The sequence below is a fragment of the Lynx canadensis genome, chromosome D2 (genome assembly GCF_007474595.2).
Source record: "Lynx canadensis isolate LIC74 chromosome D2, mLynCan4.pri.v2, whole genome shotgun sequence".
Classification (NCBI taxonomy): domain Eukaryota; kingdom Metazoa; phylum Chordata; class Mammalia; order Carnivora; family Felidae; genus Lynx; species Lynx canadensis.
In genome coordinates this window covers 57,254,351-57,271,696 of record NC_044313.2, presented here as the reverse complement: position 1 = coordinate 57,271,696, position 17,346 = coordinate 57,254,351, and the positions used below count along the sequence as shown (strand labels likewise).

The 17,346-nt window shown below is 35.9% G+C and overlaps 1 protein-coding gene across 1 annotated transcript in view; it reads left to right on the top strand.

Annotated features, from left to right (window-relative positions):
* Positions 1–14,800, top strand: part of VPS26A (VPS26, retromer complex component A) — a 32,642-nt gene extending 17,842 nt beyond the window's left edge. Inside the window, 8 exon segments of the mRNA XM_030334716.1 lie at positions 930–1,005; positions 2,164–2,320; positions 2,913–3,077; positions 5,642–5,733; positions 8,265–8,348; positions 10,823–10,901; positions 10,903–10,963; positions 14,183–14,800. Coding sequence (XP_030190576.1) covers positions 930–1,005; positions 2,164–2,320; positions 2,913–3,077; positions 5,642–5,733; positions 8,265–8,348; positions 10,823–10,901; positions 10,903–10,963; positions 14,183–14,296 — 828 coding nt within the window. The 3' untranslated portion in view covers positions 14,297–14,800.
* Positions 14,801–17,346: the final 2,546 nt, after the last annotated feature.

The window sequence follows — 17,346 nt, the reverse complement described above, 5'->3', positions numbered from 1 at the left end:
CCACAATTTGTTTATTCTTTCTCTGAGATATTAATTTGGAAGGCAAGTAACTAACTCACTCTGGTTACAGATATGGAAGATATAGAAAAATGAATATTTTAGTTAATATAGTTTTCAAACAGAAGTAATTGGACCTCTGCTTTTATTGACCCTTGATTACTGTTATCTTTCGAGAAGCATTATTAAAAATGCTTTTTTGAGTCATGTTAATATTTTTTATAGTAAAGAATACATCTGGAAGTATGCTTTTTTATATGTTAGCTAATCCTTTAATGTTTGGAAAAATTTTTCTTAATATGTATGTACTTTACGGATATTTTGTCAATTCAAATTAAAAATTTATAAAATTAAGTTTTCCATTTGGCAGATGTGAATTTAGGAATTTAAAGATTATATATTTTACTTAAAAAATATGTGAGATAAATCATACTCAAAATTTAAACCTTTAGAAATTCTGTTTTTAGGGTGAGTAGCAGATTCAGGGGCAATAAACATGGCTTTTAAGGTTAGGAATTATAACAATATATTTTTGGTTACTAAGAGCTGAAAATGATCTTTTTAAGTAAATTCTTGGAATTAGTGATTACCTTACATTAAAATGCTATTGTGTAGAATTGTTTAACTATTTGACTGGAAAACGCATTTGAATAGTTGAAACTTTTCCCTTTTTTTGATTTGAGTATAGTTCTCCAGCTTATAAAGGATTCCTTCCTAACAAAGCAGGTGCTTTTAAATTTATGTATAAGTGATTGTATAAGTTATACCTTCTCTACTGCTATAAAGTCATCATGATCTAGGTATGTGGTGGTATCTCAAACTTCAGAAATGAATACCTGAAAGGCTTATATATTGCATTCATCTGGAAGGAATCTATTAGTAGGCCCACTCAAAGGATTGTTAACATCTTTTATAATTTCATGTTTTGGCAGGTAAACCTAGCCTTTAAGCAACCTGGAAAGAGGCTAGAGCACCAAGGAATTAGAATTGAATTTGTAGGTCAAATTGGTGAGTTTTAAAATAGTATTACTTTTTTTTTTTTTTTTTTAATGATAACTGAGTTTGAAAAGGGTTGGATTTGGCACTTACATATGTGAATTAGAGCTTAGCTTTGTGGAAGGAAGGAATTGATTTTGCATAATAAAAGAGGATTTATTTTGTAAACATTAAAGCAGGTTTCTTTGTGTTGTATTAAATGATACTTGACTCAACCTGCCTTTATTTGTTATTAAACTTAGTTACTAAAAATGAAAGGAGTTAGGTGAGCTACCAGCCTTGAGAAATAATTCAAGTAAAATTAGTTGACTCACTGAAATTTCCATCTGCCTACATCTTTCACCAGCTTTACAATTTCCAGTGTCACTTTCATCCTTCACTTTCTAATTACCCATGCCATTTGTCTTCCTAACCTAATGTGTGCCTGTAGCCAGACTCACCTGTCAGAAGATTCCATGTGAAAAGGAGGGATGTAATTTCTTCTTGACTTAGATCAGCTTCCATAAATATTTCCGTATATGTATTTCAGAGGCATTCTTGATTTAGTAGGAGTTAAACTCTATAAATCTTTTGCTACTACAGATTCAGAAAAGAGAAAAGAAAATGGGTCTTTCTAATACAGTATACATAGCTGGGTTTTAAATCTAGCTTTCTAAGTTTTCTATACATTTTTTAAAGTGTCAAAATTGGAATGGGTAGATACTTGTTTCTGTATCTATTCCAGATGAGATTATATTTGAGGGGGCAAATTTTAGTAATTCACTGATAGTTGAAAAGTTTTTTGTATTTGTATATTACAGTTTTATCAAGGTAATATATTTGCCTAACTAAAGCAAAACAATAAATGCTTTCTGCCTTGAGGGGAGGAGGTTCAAATAATTGCTGGAAATGTGTCTATTAAACAGCTTCAGATTGGGCAACTCTACATTAAAGGGATGAATACGTTATAATAATAGAAATTTTCATTGTGCTGTGATGCTTGAATTTTTTATGCCTAGTGTGGAGCATAATGAAGGGAATAATGGAATTTATATCATAGCTCTAGTGTATTAGAGACAAATCCCACTAATTATTTTGGTAAAAATGATTTGCTTTGGAGGTAGAAGTTTGAGTTTTAATGAAACAGATATTAAATGTAATTGGTCGTTTTTGCTTTTTCAAATTTCTTAGAACTTTTCAATGACAAGAGTAATACTCACGAATTTGTAAACCTAGTGAAAGAACTAGCCTTGCCTGGAGAATTGACTCAGAGCAGAAGTTATGATTTTGAATTTATGCAAGTTGAAAAGCCATATGAATCTTACATCGGTGCCAATGTCCGCTTGAGGTATGAGTGCGTATTAGCAACTGTAGATAGTGTCAAAAACAGAAAGTAATGGCTACTGTTGAATGTCTCATTAGAACTTCTAATTACAATTCTGGACTGAAAGGCTTTAGATTTTTAGGAATTCTGCCAAATATTTTGTTTTGTCTAGCTAATGCTCATCTGAGGTAACAATAGTCTTCTATCATAGATTTAGAGAACCCCATCACGAGAAGTTTGGTTTAGTCATATACTTCTTTTGTATGAATCATCCCCTAGGTACTTTCTTTGTCTGGTAAACAGAATTACCTCAAAATCCATTAGTTTCCCAACAAACCCCATTTAGTGTATGGTTAAGAAGTGCTAAAGAGAGATTTCCCCAAGTAGGTGTGACCATAGCACTTCAAATGCGTGTAAAAAAGTATGTACACTATTCTTAAAATTGTTCTTTGTATTTTTTTGATGGGGGCATTTAAAAATTCGAATTCGTAAATGAAGTAAGTTGATCCCAAAGGATCAGCAAGGAGGAAAGCTGAGTTGCAGTTAATGTTTGCTTATTGAAGACACTGAAATTTATGGTAGGAGATTTAACTTACCCTCTCCTTTAACTTCATAGGTATTTTCTTAAAGTGACAATAGTAAGAAGACTCACAGACTTGGTAAAAGAATATGATCTTATTGTTCACCAGCTTGCCACATATCCTGATGTTAACAACTCTATTAAGATGGAAGTGGGCATTGAAGATTGTCTACACATAGAATTTGAATATAATAAATCAAAGTAAGTACCTTTAACAACAGATAACTTAAATGTTCAGGGAAAATTAACAAGCCTTTCAGGTCTTTGTAAATTGGTCAGGGTAAGGATAGAATTGACATTAATCGGATGTTAACAGCCCAGTAGAATCTCTGAACAGAAAGAAACTTTTGGCGTCTTCTAACTCAGTGCAGGTGTCTTTTGTATTCTATTCCTAATAGGTCTCTGCTGTTTTCTGTTTTTTGTTTTTTGAGAAAGAGAGAGAGCACAAGTTGGGGAGGCGGGGGCAGAAGGAGAGAGAGAGAATCTCAAGCAGATTCCACACTCAGTGCGGAGCCTGATGCAGGGCTCAGTCCCATGACCCTGGGATCTTGATGTGAGCTGAAATCAACAGTCGGATCCTCAACTGACTGAGCCACCCAGGTGCCCCGGTCAATTTTTGTAGAGGATCTTACCATCTCAGAGGGCAACTAATACCTTATGTCTGTAAAAATTTACCTTACTGGGCTGATATAACTTTAGCCTAGTTATCTTTTTAAAACTAAAAGAGAACACATGCGAGAGTGAGCACAAGTTGGGGAGGGGCAGAAGAGAAGGAGAGACAGAATCCCAAGCAAGCTCTGTACCATCAGCTCAGAGCTTGATGCGGGGCTTGAACTCACGAACTGTGAGATCATGACCTGAGCTGACATCAAGAGTTGGACGCTTAATCAACTGTGCCACCCAGGAGCTCCTATTATTTTTCCCACTTAATCACATTTAATATTCTCTTGTGTACCTTTCCATGGGGGAGGGGAAGGTATATATCACGTTTATATAATGTTGCATTTTTACAGAAATGGGCTTCTGTTTTGTTTATTGTTTAATGTCTTTTTAAACTAATATGGAATAATTTAAGTATAGACCAGAGTATATGGACACTGTAGTGAATCCTCAGGTACCCATTGCCCAGCTCCAGTAGTTATGAACACATGGTCAGGTCTGTTTTATCTGTATCCAGCCCTCACACTCCTTATAGATTATATTGAAGCCAGTTCCAGACATGGAATTTCATCCATAAAAATTGTGTATCATTTTTAATAGAACGGTAATACTGTTATATCTAAAAATATTAATAGTTTCCTAATACCCATACTATATCCAGTCAGTGTTCACATTTCCCTGATTGTCTCATAAAATATCTTTTTCCCCCACATGGTTTGTTCAAATCAGTATCCACACAAGATTTGTTCAAATCCAGTGTATCCAAACACATTTCATTTGGTAGTTTGACTCTTAAATGTCTTTTAATTTGTTTTTTTTTCCACTAAAATTTATTTGTTGAAGAAATGGATATATGCTTTTATCCCCTTCCTGTGTACTCCTCTGTTAAATGACTTTTATTACTTGTCACTCGCCAGTGTATATCACTAAAAATGTGATATAGACATGCCTTCAGGGTCTCAAATCATATTATTAATAAAATTATCAAATTGTTTAGGACCTAAAAGCTTGTCACTGGAAGCCTCCCTTCAGCCTGACATAATTACGTTGATCAATTCCTGGGAAATTATTTTGAGATCCAAACCTGGGAGAAGGTTAAAAAGCCCTCTGGGTATTGTAGTAATTTCTAGGTTTATTACCACATTATTTCAGAATACTTGGGAAAGGTCTTTGATGACTAGATATCACAGCAGCAGACTCAACCTGTGGAGTCTCTTTATGGCCAAGTGCTTTGTTAACTGTGCTATTCTAGCACTTAGAGTAAGGACACTAAACTCTTGTGCAGAGTTTTGATGTCCAGAAACATCATGATGCACCAAATAAATATTGCAAGCATGAAAATTTTAATTTTTTGCGCTTAAGTTCTTTGGAAACTAAGCTCTAAGTAAAGGACCTGCAGTTAATCAGGCTAATTCTTCCTTTGAGGTATATTGATAGTCAAGTAAAAGCCTGATTCCTGTTTTTTTGTTTGTTTTGTTTTTGTTTTTAACGTTTATTTTTGAGACACAGAGCGTCAGTCAGGGAAGGGCAGAGAGAGAAGGAATCACAGAATCTGAAGCAGGCTCCAGGCTCTGAGCTGTCAGCACAGAGCCTGACGCGGGGCTTGAACTCATGAACTGTGAGATCGTGACCTGAGCCGAAATCAGACACTTAACCGACTGAGCCACCGAGGCACCCCGATTCCTAATTTTATAGTAAAATAATAAATACTTTTTTGTAAAAAAGGAACATTAAATAATATGAAGAGTCAAAATGGTATTCTTTTTTTTTTAATTTTTTAAAAAAATTTTTTATTTTTTTTTTACTTTTGAGAGAGAGAGAGAGAGAGTGCATGAGCATGGCGGGGGCAGAGAAAGGGGGAGACACAGAATCTGAAGCAGGCTCCAGGCTCCGAGCTGTCAGCACACAGCCCGACGTGGGGCTTGAACTCATGGAGCTGAAATTGGACACTCAACTGACTGAGCCACCCAGGTGCCCCCAAAATGGTATTCTTAAATAGTTACTATCCTAAAGATGTCTGCTAAAGCCTTTCAGGACATATTTCATTCTTTTTGTTTGTTTTTTAAACTGATATTTAGTAAATGAGGTATATTCTTTCCCCAAAGGTATCATTTAAAGGATGTGATTGTTGGGAAAATTTACTTTTTATTAGTAAGAATAAAAATCCAACATATGGAGTTGCAACTGATCAAAAAGAGATCACGGAATTGGTAAGTCAAAAAAAATATTTGAATTAAATTCCTGTTTTGGTTGAAATTTAAAAATCTTAAAATATTGTTTAAAACATAGTAAATATACACATTGGATACAAATTTTGATATTTAGTATTGTTTAATAATCATGCCTTTTAGAAATTAATTTTATAAATATTGTAAAAAGCATCCAAAATTAGTAGGTTATAAATTCACACGTTTCAAAATAAAGTGTAAAAAGTTTTACTATACAGTAAAAAGTGTCTGTGTACTTCAGCTCATAGGTCATATAAGTTTTAAAATGCTTCTAGATATTTATACATATACAATAAGTGCCTCTATATTATACCCTCCCCCTGCTTTTAGTTAATGTTTATGTACAATACATGCTTTGCTTTTTCGCCTAGCAGTATATTTTAGAGATCTCTCCATATCACTGGATAGAATATTTCCTCATCTTTTTTATAGTATTCTTTCTATGGATATGTAGAACTTAATTGGTTTGCTACAGGTTGTTTCCAGTCATTTCCTTCACTTAATAATGTCATTTTACATGTGTGCAAGTGTGTGTGCAAGATAAAAATCTTAAAAGTTGAATTGTTATTTCAGAGGGTATATTCATTTGTGATTTTGATACATATTATCAGTTTGTCTTCTTTAGGGGTTCTACATTCCAGCAAGGATGTAGAAAAGTGCCTCTTTCCTCCTGTTCTTACCAACACAACATTGTAAAATTTTTAGCTGACATAATGGGTAGGGGAAGAAGGTTCCCCATTGTAGTTTTAGTTTTCTCATATACTTTTCTGTATACACTGCCTATCCATATCCTTTGCACCATCTGTATTATTATTAGTCTCTTACGGATTTGTAGAAACTCTGTATATATTAGGGAAATCAGCTTTTTTTTTTTTTCTGTATTAAAAGCAGCAAAACTTTTCCCAGTTTGTCTTGCTTATGATGGTTTTTGCCATGTAGAAATTTTTGATGTTTGTGTAGTCAGATTTACCAGTTTTTCCTTTTATAGACTCTAGGTTTTATGCCACAGAAAGGCCTTTTTCACACTGAGGTTCTGAAAATAATTTTCTGTGTTTGATTCTCCTAAAATAATATAGTCTGGGGATTTTGTTTAAATTTTTAATTTCTTTGGAATTTGTCTTGATTAAGATATGAGGTATGGATCCAACTTTAGTTTTTTCCAGATGGCTGACCAGTTGCCCCAGAATTATTTATAACTGCTTTTTAATTTTAATTAGTGTATAGATTTGTCTCCTTTGTTGGATTTTTGCTGAAAATAATTTTAGGCAGCACTTTGTTTTGTAAGTTTATTTATTCATTTTGAGAGAGAGAGCATGCAGGAAGGGGAGGGGCAGAGAGAGGGAGAAAGAGAGAACCCCAAGCAGGCTCTGTGCTGTCAGCGCAGAGCCTGACATGGGGCTCGATTCCCAGAACCGTGAGATCATGACCTGAGCTGAAATCCAGAGTCGGATGCTTAATCACCTGAGCCACCCAGGTGCCCCTAGGCGACACTTTTTAAGAATTTATAATTGTAGTCATAATTAGAAACATCTGTGATATCTTAATCTCCATTTTCACCTACTAATAAAAGTTTAAGTGATTTAAAGATATTAAAATAAAGTGTTGGGTTCCCTTTTGTTTACAAAGAAATTATTTAAATACTTTTTCTGGTTATAAAAATTGTCTGATTCTATAAAAGTTTAAATAGAAAATAATCTGTACTCATTATTCAGAAGATGTAGCCTGCATATTGTGGGTATTTTAGAACAATGGGATCATTAATATATGCTTTCGTATACTTTTTTCACTTGCCGTATCTTGACTTTTGATTTTATTTTTTTTAATTTATTTATTTATTTTTTTTTTTTTAATTTTTTTTTCAACGTTTTTTATTTATTTTTGGGACAGAGAGAGACAGAGCATGAACAGGGGAGAGGCAGAGAGAGAGGGAGACACAGAATCGGAAACAGGCTCCAGGCTCCGAGCCATCAGCCCAGAGCCTGACGCGGGGCTCGAACTCACGGACCGTGAGATCGTGACCTGGCTGAAGTCGGACGCTTAACCGACTGCGCCACCCAGGCGCCCCGATCTTGACTTTTTAAAAATCTCTGGGATCAAATAATCTCTTAGAAGATAAATACCCAAATTTAAAAGAACTATGTCAATCAGGTACTCAGTTTGATGTTTTCTCTGTGTTATGAAAGAAAACAATTTGGATGTTGCAGAGAAAACTAACATGTCAGTGGTTATTTCTGATGTGCATTGTTAGTTTCTATTTTGGTAGATACTAGAAATGATTGAAGGAACTCTGAAGAATATTCTTTCTGAACTATGTGTTTGGGAAGAAGGGAGTGAATCATTCAGTTGAGTGATAAGTAGATTAAATAAATGTACATGGAGAAATAGAAAAGAATGAATAACATTTTCACAAAATGGGAAGATAAATTAATAATGTAGCTGGAAAATACGAAGTTATAAGGCTGGAAATTATATTCTGGAAATAGTTAACATAATGTCATTTACATTATTGTGCTAGGACCCAGTACCACCACAGAAACAGAAACAATTGCTAAATACGAAATAATGGATGGTGCACCAGTAAAAGGTAAGATAACATACTTTCCATGTACTACTTTTTGTGATAGGTAGTGCAGATGTGTTCATGGAAGTTTAGTTTGAAAGTATTTAGTTTGAAAATTTTTAGTATAGAAGTATTTGTGAATTTTTAAAACGATTCTTAAAATACTGTTTTTAAGGTCATCTTTGTATAGATACTGAATGACTGTAATGATATTTCCTGGTCCGAAATAAGGTTGATTTTTTTTACTAAGTTTAAATTTAGTATTTAGAAGAGACATTTATATATTCTCTAGTTCTGAATTTGTAATATTTTGATTGTATTCTGTTAGAGTAGTTTGTCTTTTTTTTTTACTCATTAAATACAAGTTACAGTATAGCTGAGCATTAATTTCTGTGGGGTTTTCTGTGGATTTTGTAGTCCTTATAGTATCCAAGAAACTAGCAGTTCCATTATTATCTTCAGTATCCAAGATAATGAAGCCAGTATTTATCATTTTATTTTTTTAAGATTTTTTATTTTTTAAAGTAATCTCTACACCCAACATGGGGCTTGAACTTACTTACCAGCCCCAAGATCAAGAGTAGCATGCTCCACCAACCGAGCCAGGCAGGCGCCCCAGGATTTATCATTTTAAATTTATGTCTTTGTTTTTTTCTCACTCTGTTAGTAATTACTTAAAAAAAGTAGCTTTCATTTACTGAGTGCCAACTGTAGATGAGGCATTATACTCTGAGGTGCTCTAATGTTTCCTTTAAGTTAGGTGATGGTATAATGTTTCCTTTAAGTTAGGTGATGGTATTCCTTATTCCACAGATGAAGCTGAGATGCAAAGAGCTTTAAAAAACTTGTTAAAGGTGATATAGTGTAGGGGAAGCAGAACTTTACCTCTACCCATCTTAGATTTTCAGCTGGGACCCTTTAGCAGAGAGACAGATAAATAACTAATTTACTAATGGATGCAGTGGACATCATAAAGGAGAAACCTCAACACAAATAGCTCAAAACACTGGCAGGGCGCCTGGGTGGCTCAGTCAGTTAAGCGTCCAACTTTGGCTCAGGTCATGATCTCATGGTTCGTGAGTTCGTGATCCCTGCATGGGGCTCTGTGCTGACAGCTCAGAGCCTGGAGCCTGCTTCGGATTCTGTGTGTGTCTCTCTGCCCCTCCCCTGCTTGCATTCTTTCTCTCTCTCTTTCAAAAATAAACACTGAAAAAAACTTAAAAAAAACCAGTAGCTTAAAATTTCAGCTTATATAACACCTTCAAAAGAACAATAAATTTGGAGAGATGACCAGACAAAGGAAAGCAGAGCAGTTTTAGGCTTCCAAAGTTAGGGTAGACTGTGGGAAGGTAAATATATGGGAGGAAACTAATGGAGTAAGGTTTGTTTGTGATTCTTTATCAGCCATCCTTGGGCTGGTAAGACTCTGTCTTCATTAAAAGGACAATTTATATCCTGCCTTTAGGCAGAAAATGGGGAGCCTTTTCTGCTTTTTGCTGCTTCCTAATTGCCTGCAGTTCAAAATAATTTTATGTCCAAGAGGTAGATTTTGTGGTGCAATAATTTGGTTTCCTTCAATAGCTAATTATTGCAGAGTTGGAGTTAGAGCCCAGGCCTTTCTAGCTTCAAGACCTGTGTGTGTGCACTTCTGTGATGCAACATTATTTTGTAAAATTTCAGCAGCCACAAATTTTTATGTAAAGTAATAGGTCATATATCTTTCAGGAAATAGATGTGCACAAGAAAAGTATTACATAAAAGGACTTAACAGAATATGCAAATAGTTACCCTTAGGAAAGGAGAAACTTTGAGAATCCGAATAGTAGTCTTTTTGGTAATGAATGACCAATCCTCATTCTGAACGCATTTGTTGTTTTGGATGAATTAGTTAATTCGTATTAAAGAAATTATACACGTGGTTAGAAATTATGGTAAACTTCATGAAAGAATAACAAAACTACTAAAATAGGACATATCTGTTGGCACCATTCTAAGCTTTTTACATATATTAACTCATATGGTCCTTACAAAGTCTCTACAAGATGGGTATTACTGGTATTGTACATTTCACAGATGAGGAACTTGAAACAGAATGGTTAAGTGACTTGGCCAACGTCCCACAGCCAGTAGGTTGTAGAACTGGGATCTGAATCCAGTATTCCAACTGCAGGGCAGTGGTTCTCATCTTGCATAGTTTTGCTCCCCCCCCCCCCCCCCCCAGGACATTTGCTGTTGTCCGGAGTTATTTTTGGTTGCCACACTTGGGGAGTGCTGCTGACATCTAGTGAGTGGAGGCCAGGGATGATGCTTAAAATTCCTACGGTGCGCAGGACCTCACCCACAACAGGGAATAATCGGGCCCAAAATGTCAGTAGTGCTAAGTCTGAGAAACCCTGGTTTAAAGTTTTCTGTTATGCTGCGTCTCATGAAGAGCTAAAGTGTTAGTGTCTTCTTTATAATGCTTCTTTAGAATTAAATGGAAATTGCTTTTCTTTCAGGTGAATCAATTCCAATAAGATTATTTTTAGCGGGATATGACCCAACTCCAACAATGAGAGATGTGAACAAAAATTTTCAGTAAGATACTTCTGAATCTAGTCCTTGTTGATGAGGAAGACAGAAGGTATTTCAAGCAGCAGGTATGGCACAACCCAGGCTGATGTTTGTTCTATGGCAGTTCTAGAAACACCTGGAAAGTACTCACTTTTCTACGCTTTATAGTACTGAGCAAGTGGGGGTTTCTATGAATATGCTAGGAAGCGAGTGTGAGTGGAATAGTGTTGGGATAGATTTGTTCCCTGTCATTCTGCAGAACACCAGAATGGGCTATCATTTGGCAGCGTTTTTATTTTTCTCTTGGAAGTTTGTATTTTTTTTGTTTTAACTTGTTTTATTTTTTATTTTTTAAAATTTATATCCAAATTAGTTAGCATATAGTGCAACACTGATTTCAGGAGTAGATTCCTTAGTGCCTCTTGCCCATTTAGCCCTTCCCCCCTCCCAGAATCCCTCCTGTAACCCTCAGTTTGTTCTCCATATTTATGGGTCTCTTCTGTTTGTCCCCCTCCCTGTTTTATGTTTTGTTTCCCTTCCCTTATGTTCATCTGGACCTTGGATTTTTGTCTTTCTCTGACTAATTTCACTTAGCATAATACCCTCCAGTTCCATCCACATAGTTGCAAATGGCAAGATTTTCATTCTTTTTGATTGCCAAGTAATACTCCATTGTGTGTATGTATATATTATATGGGTGTGTATGTATATATATATATATATTATATATGTGGTATATATATATATACTATATATGTGGTATATAATATATATATATATGTGGTATATATATATATATATATATATATATATATCTATGTGGTAATATATATATATATACCACATCTTCTTTATCCATTCATCCATCGATGGACATTTGGGCTCTTTCCATACTTTGGCTATTGCTATAAACATGGGTACCTGTGTCCCTTCGAAACAACACGCCTGTATCCCATGGATAAATGCCTAGTAGTGCAATTGCTGGTCGTAGGGTAGTTCTATTTTTAGTTTTTTGAGGAACCTCCATACTGTTTTCCAGAGTGGCTGCACAAGCTTGCATTCCCAAGGTTTTGTATTTTTTTATAAAAATAATACCTATTGTTTGTTAAAAAAAGTCAGGCAGTAAAGAACAGAATGAAGTAAAGGTCAACAAAGTTTTCCAGACAAATTTGTATATGTGTATTTAGACCATATTATGTGTGTTGTTCTTTAATTTGCTTTTTCACTGAATAGTGTCTTGAATATCTTTCCTTTATCAAAAAATGTAGATTTCCATTATCACTTTGAATGATTGCATTAACTTGATGGATTCTGGGTTTCCATTTTGTTGTAAATGTACTTGAGATGACCCAAATCTAATAATTTTTTTTATATATAATGTTTATCATAAAACTTGTTCTCATTTGAAGATCAATTGCAAGCCTTTGGTGAATTTTCAGTGAAGATTGTGATTGGAATGGTCTTTTGTATTCTGAATGAGATTAATAAATACTTGAGTGTCAGTTGAGCATTCAAAACTAAATTAGAAATTATTCTGTGCTGGGGCGCCTGGGTGGGTCAGTCGGTTAAGCCTCTGACTCTTGATTTCAGCTGAGGTCGTAGTCTCACAGTTTTTGGGATCAAGCTCTGAGTTGGGCTCTGCACTGACAGCATGGAGCCTGCTTGGGATTCTGTCTCCCTCTCTCTCTGCCCTTCCCTACCTTGAACATGTGTGCACATGCGCGTTCTCTCTCAAAGGAAATAAACTTAAAAAGGAAATCATTCTGTGCTGAGTATCGTGAAGAATACAAAAACTACTTTTTATAAACATACTTTGTCTTCAAGGTCCTCACATTGCATATGTGCAGAAAAAGAAAAATTATATAAGTTAATTAAAATTTTTTTTATAGTTTATTTACTTATTTATTTTGAGAGGCAGAGACAGCATGAGCAGGGGAGGGACAGAGAGAGAATCCCAAGCAGGCTCCACACTGTCAATGCAGAGCCCGATGTGGGGCTTGAACTCAAGAAACTGTGAGATTATGACCTGAAACGAAACCAAGAGTCAGCTTTTAACTGACTGAGCCACCTAGATATCCCCTAAATTAACTAACAAAAAACTTAATAATAGTTTGACAATAATTTAGAAGAGAGAAAAACTTTTGCATTGATACTGCCGTAATGCTGTATAATTAAACATAGGTAATTTGTAACTCAAGATGGATTATATAAACTTTACAGTTTCCAAAATGTTGCATGTGTAGCCCTATGGAATAAGTACCTTGCTTCCCTTGGGCATTCACTTGGATGTTTGGTAACCAACATAAACAGCCTGTCATGACTTTATGAAGCAAATGATTATAGGATTTTTTTGAATTTTAGGAATTTAAAAGAGACTCAGGATGTATTGGTTAGGGTAAGATTAAATAGGCAGAGGAATGAGTATTTGAAAAACATATAGAAGTTGTAGGGCAGGTTTATTATTTTTTTTTTAATTTTTTTTCAACGTTTTTATTTATTTTTGGGACATACAGAGACAGAGCATGAACGGGGGAGGGGCAGAGAGAGAGGGAGACACAGAATCAGAAACAGGCTCCAGGCTCCGAGCCATCAGCCCAGAGCCTGACGCGGGGCTCGAACTCACGGACCGTGAGATCGTGACCTGGCTGAAGTCGGACGCCTAACCGACTGCGCCACCCAGGCGCCCCTAGGGCAGGTTTATTTGGAGTGCATTGGGAGCAGAGAGTTAACTCATTTTGGCTGGTGGGGGGAGTGATGTTGGCAAAGGTTGGATAAAGGTTAAGAAGGACCTTGAATGCTGGTTGGAGATTTATCCTAGAGGTGCTGAGAACTCCTGAAGTGCAATCCAAGCAGTGTTTTAGACGAATCTAGTCGTGATTGGAAGGATGGGCTAGAAAGGGGCCTCAGGCACTGGAGGCAGAGCCATCTACCCAGAAGCTCTTTTAAGTGTCTAAGGTTGAAGTGACAGGGTTTGAACTTGGAAAAGGCAAGTGATAGCAAACCAAAGGGTAGATTTTAGGAATTATTTAAAGCGGTAATAGCTGGAACTTTGTGCTGTGGTGCTCTGGATTGGGGGGGGGGTGGTGTGCATAGGTGCTGACGGGGGGGGGGGGAGGATTGGCAGAAGGGGTGATCCAAGATTAGAATTGGAAGAAAGTAGGTCACTCAACAAAGAGAACAGCTTTTGTTGGGAGAAAAATTAATTTTGTTATAGTAAATATTGAAATGGCATTATTTCCATCGTGAAAACTTAAGGCATAATATGAGAATATTAATTTGTCAATGTCTTGCATTTGTTTTACTAGGAGATCATTTTATGGAGAAAAGCTCCTGAAAAATTGAGGAAACAGAGAACAAACTTTCACCAGCGATTTGAATCACCAGACTCCCAGGCATCTGCTGAACAGCCTGAAATGTGAACTGAATAGGAGAAAAAAAGAAAAACAAAAAACTCCTATATCCATTGAGGTTACGTTCAGCAGGTTAAAGATGGTTGCAGCTTGTAGGGGGGAAAAGGCCAAAACTCCATTTATAATAGTCTTCCTTTATCTTACAGTGCTGCATTTATTTTATGATACAACTAAATTTTCTTCATGTATATACATTAAAAAAAACGCTTTCTTTGAAACACTGGAACTTTCTTAAGCTGCCATTTTTTTTCTTTTCTTTTTCTTTTTTTTTTTACTGCACACTTTGATTTGATGATAAGCACTCAGATATGCATCAACATAAAACATTAAAGATTTTCATGTGAGTAGGCTGGTATTTGTAATTTGCTTTCTTCGTAATGTTGATTATAAATACTTTCTCCTTTTTCATGCTAATAATTACCTCTTATTCTCTACATGCAAAAAATTAAATATTTTGTGTTCAAATAAAAATAGAAAAATTGAGTGGACCTTACATCCTGCAAAGATTTAAAACATGGTGTCTCAGTATTTTTGAGAACTACATTTATGTTTCTACATGTGTGTTTGGGAAAGACATATGGAGTGTTTCACCATAGGTGCTTCTTAGTCTACTATTCCATGGCTTCCTGAATTGAATCCTCTTTGAAGCCTTCTGTGGTGTGAATGTTAAACTTATTTCCCAAGAGATTATGTGGCATCTCCCCGAAACCTGCTTGCCTGCCTCCTTCCTTCCTTCCCCTACCCTTCCTTCCCTTCCCCTTCCCCCCTTCCTTCCTTCCTCCTTCCTTCCTTCCTTCCTTCCCTTCCTTCCTTCCTTCCTTCCTTCCTTCCTTCCCTCTTCCCTTTCTTTACCATCTGCCCTTCCTCCCTTTCTTCCTATTTCTCTCCCCCCCATCCCCCTCCCCCTGCCTTCCTCCCTTCCTTCTTCCTTTCGCTTTCTTTTCTTTCCTTGTTCTTTCTTTCTCTTTCTCTTCCTTTTTGCCATATTAAGTAACTATTTTGCCTCTGTCATCCAGCAGCTACCACTGTATGTTTTCTGCAATGTTGAGTTGACTCTATGTTGGCATTTTAAAGTTTGTTAGAACTATATAATTTTTCCGTAAATACTTTGAATTTTTTTTTTAATTTAAGGCATCTTTTTACCACATATATACAAATAGAATATTCTTGCCTTCACAAATATTCTCTTCCCTTGCTAGGGGAAAATTTGAGGATAGGGAACTCAGGAGGACCTGTGAAGCATGTAGTTATCTAGATCTGGACAATTTCATATTCGGTAAGCTGGAACTTTGGCTAGTTCAAGCTCAGATTTAAACTTCACCCACTCTGTTTAAATTTTGTTAACACTAATTCAAGTCATTAGTTCAAAGTCTCCAAAAAGAAGGTTTCAGTCATCTGTTCATATGCATGGGGTCCTGAGCTCAGATACACTAAATGTGGGGTGTAGGAACTAAATGAAGCCTGCTGTGTGAAACTACTTTCACATAGGGTTCACTGGTTTTTGTACCAATATTTTTTTATACACTTCAGTGCAAGTCTTGTCAGTTAACCTTACCTTATGAGTAAGCTAAGTAACCTAAATTACATTTCTTTAAACCTGTTTACTACTGTGGCACTTTGTTGATAAAATGGTCAGTAACCAACTTCTTTACTGGCAAAAGGTTCCATGTACCATGTGCTGGAGCATCTATTTTAAATGTGGCTCTCTGTGAATGGTAATGTTTTCCTTCATGTAAGTGCCTGTTCAGAGTTTCAAAATTTAAAAATGCCAAATATTTTCATGGTCACTTGCATGTAGTAATTAGGGAATATTCAAAGAAATTTTGAAAACCAATTGTATTTAACCAGCCTCAAATTGTGCAACCATGATGTATAATAAAGAATTTGAAATGATACAGAACTTGCTATTTGAATCATTGAAAGAGTTCTATTCTCAAATCTCATTGTCAGGTTTATCGTTGAAGCCACAATTGCTCATGGTTTAGGAAGCTATAATTGTGACAAGTTTTTATAATATTGTCAGTTTCAATTTCAAATAGTTATATAATACTTTTAATTAGGTGGCTTAAAACAGTGTCATAATAAGATGCTTATTCACTTTGCTTGAGACTTTGTTGCACAACCAATTTGAAGAATAAACATTTGAAATCAATATTAGTGAACTGAGTAAAAACTTGGCCAATTAGAAATAAACTGAAAAGGAAATTTGTGTCTTTAGTAAAAAGTACAGGGGCACCTGGCAGGCTTAGTGAGTAGAGCATGTGACTCTTGTCAGAGCTGTGAGTTGGAGCCCTGTGTTGGGTGTAGAGATTACTTAAGTAATTTTTTTTTTTTTAATTTTTTTTTTTCAACGTTTATTTATTTTTGGGACAGAGAGAGACAGAGCATGAACGGGGGAGGGGCAGAGAGAGAGGGAGACACAGAATCGGAAGCAGGCTCCAGGCTCCGAGCCATCAGCCCAGAGCCTGACGCGGGGGCTCGAACTCCCGGACCGCAGAGATCGTGACCTGGCTGAAGTCGGACGCTTAACTGACTGCGCCACCCAGGCGCCCCTCTTAAGTAATTTTTAAAAAGTACAGGGGTGACTGGGTGGCTCAGTCAGTTAAGTGACCGACTCCTGATTTCAGCTCAGGTCATGATCTCAGGGTGGTGAGATCGAGTCCTGTGTCAGGCTCCATGTTGAAATTACAATATCTACTATAGTGGTTCTCGACCTTGGCTGCATGTTCAAATCACTTTATATTTTTAAAATAACCATGCCAGGTCCTACCCAAACTAATAAAATCAGAATTTCAGGGGCCAGGATATCAGCATTGAAAAACCTATCCAGGGTTGAGAACCACTGTCTAAACCATGTTAATAGTTGTTTCCATCACTAGTGAAGAATTTTTTTTTTTAGTTTTGAACTTTTTTTTTTTCAGCAGAACTAAAAAAAAAAAAAAAAATTCAAGAGGGTCAAAGCTTAATCATTTGAATTTCTGATAGCAGAACATCATGAATTAAAAGTCACATCAGTTTTAGAAAAACTAGAATTTGGGGCACCTGGGTGGCTCAGTCGG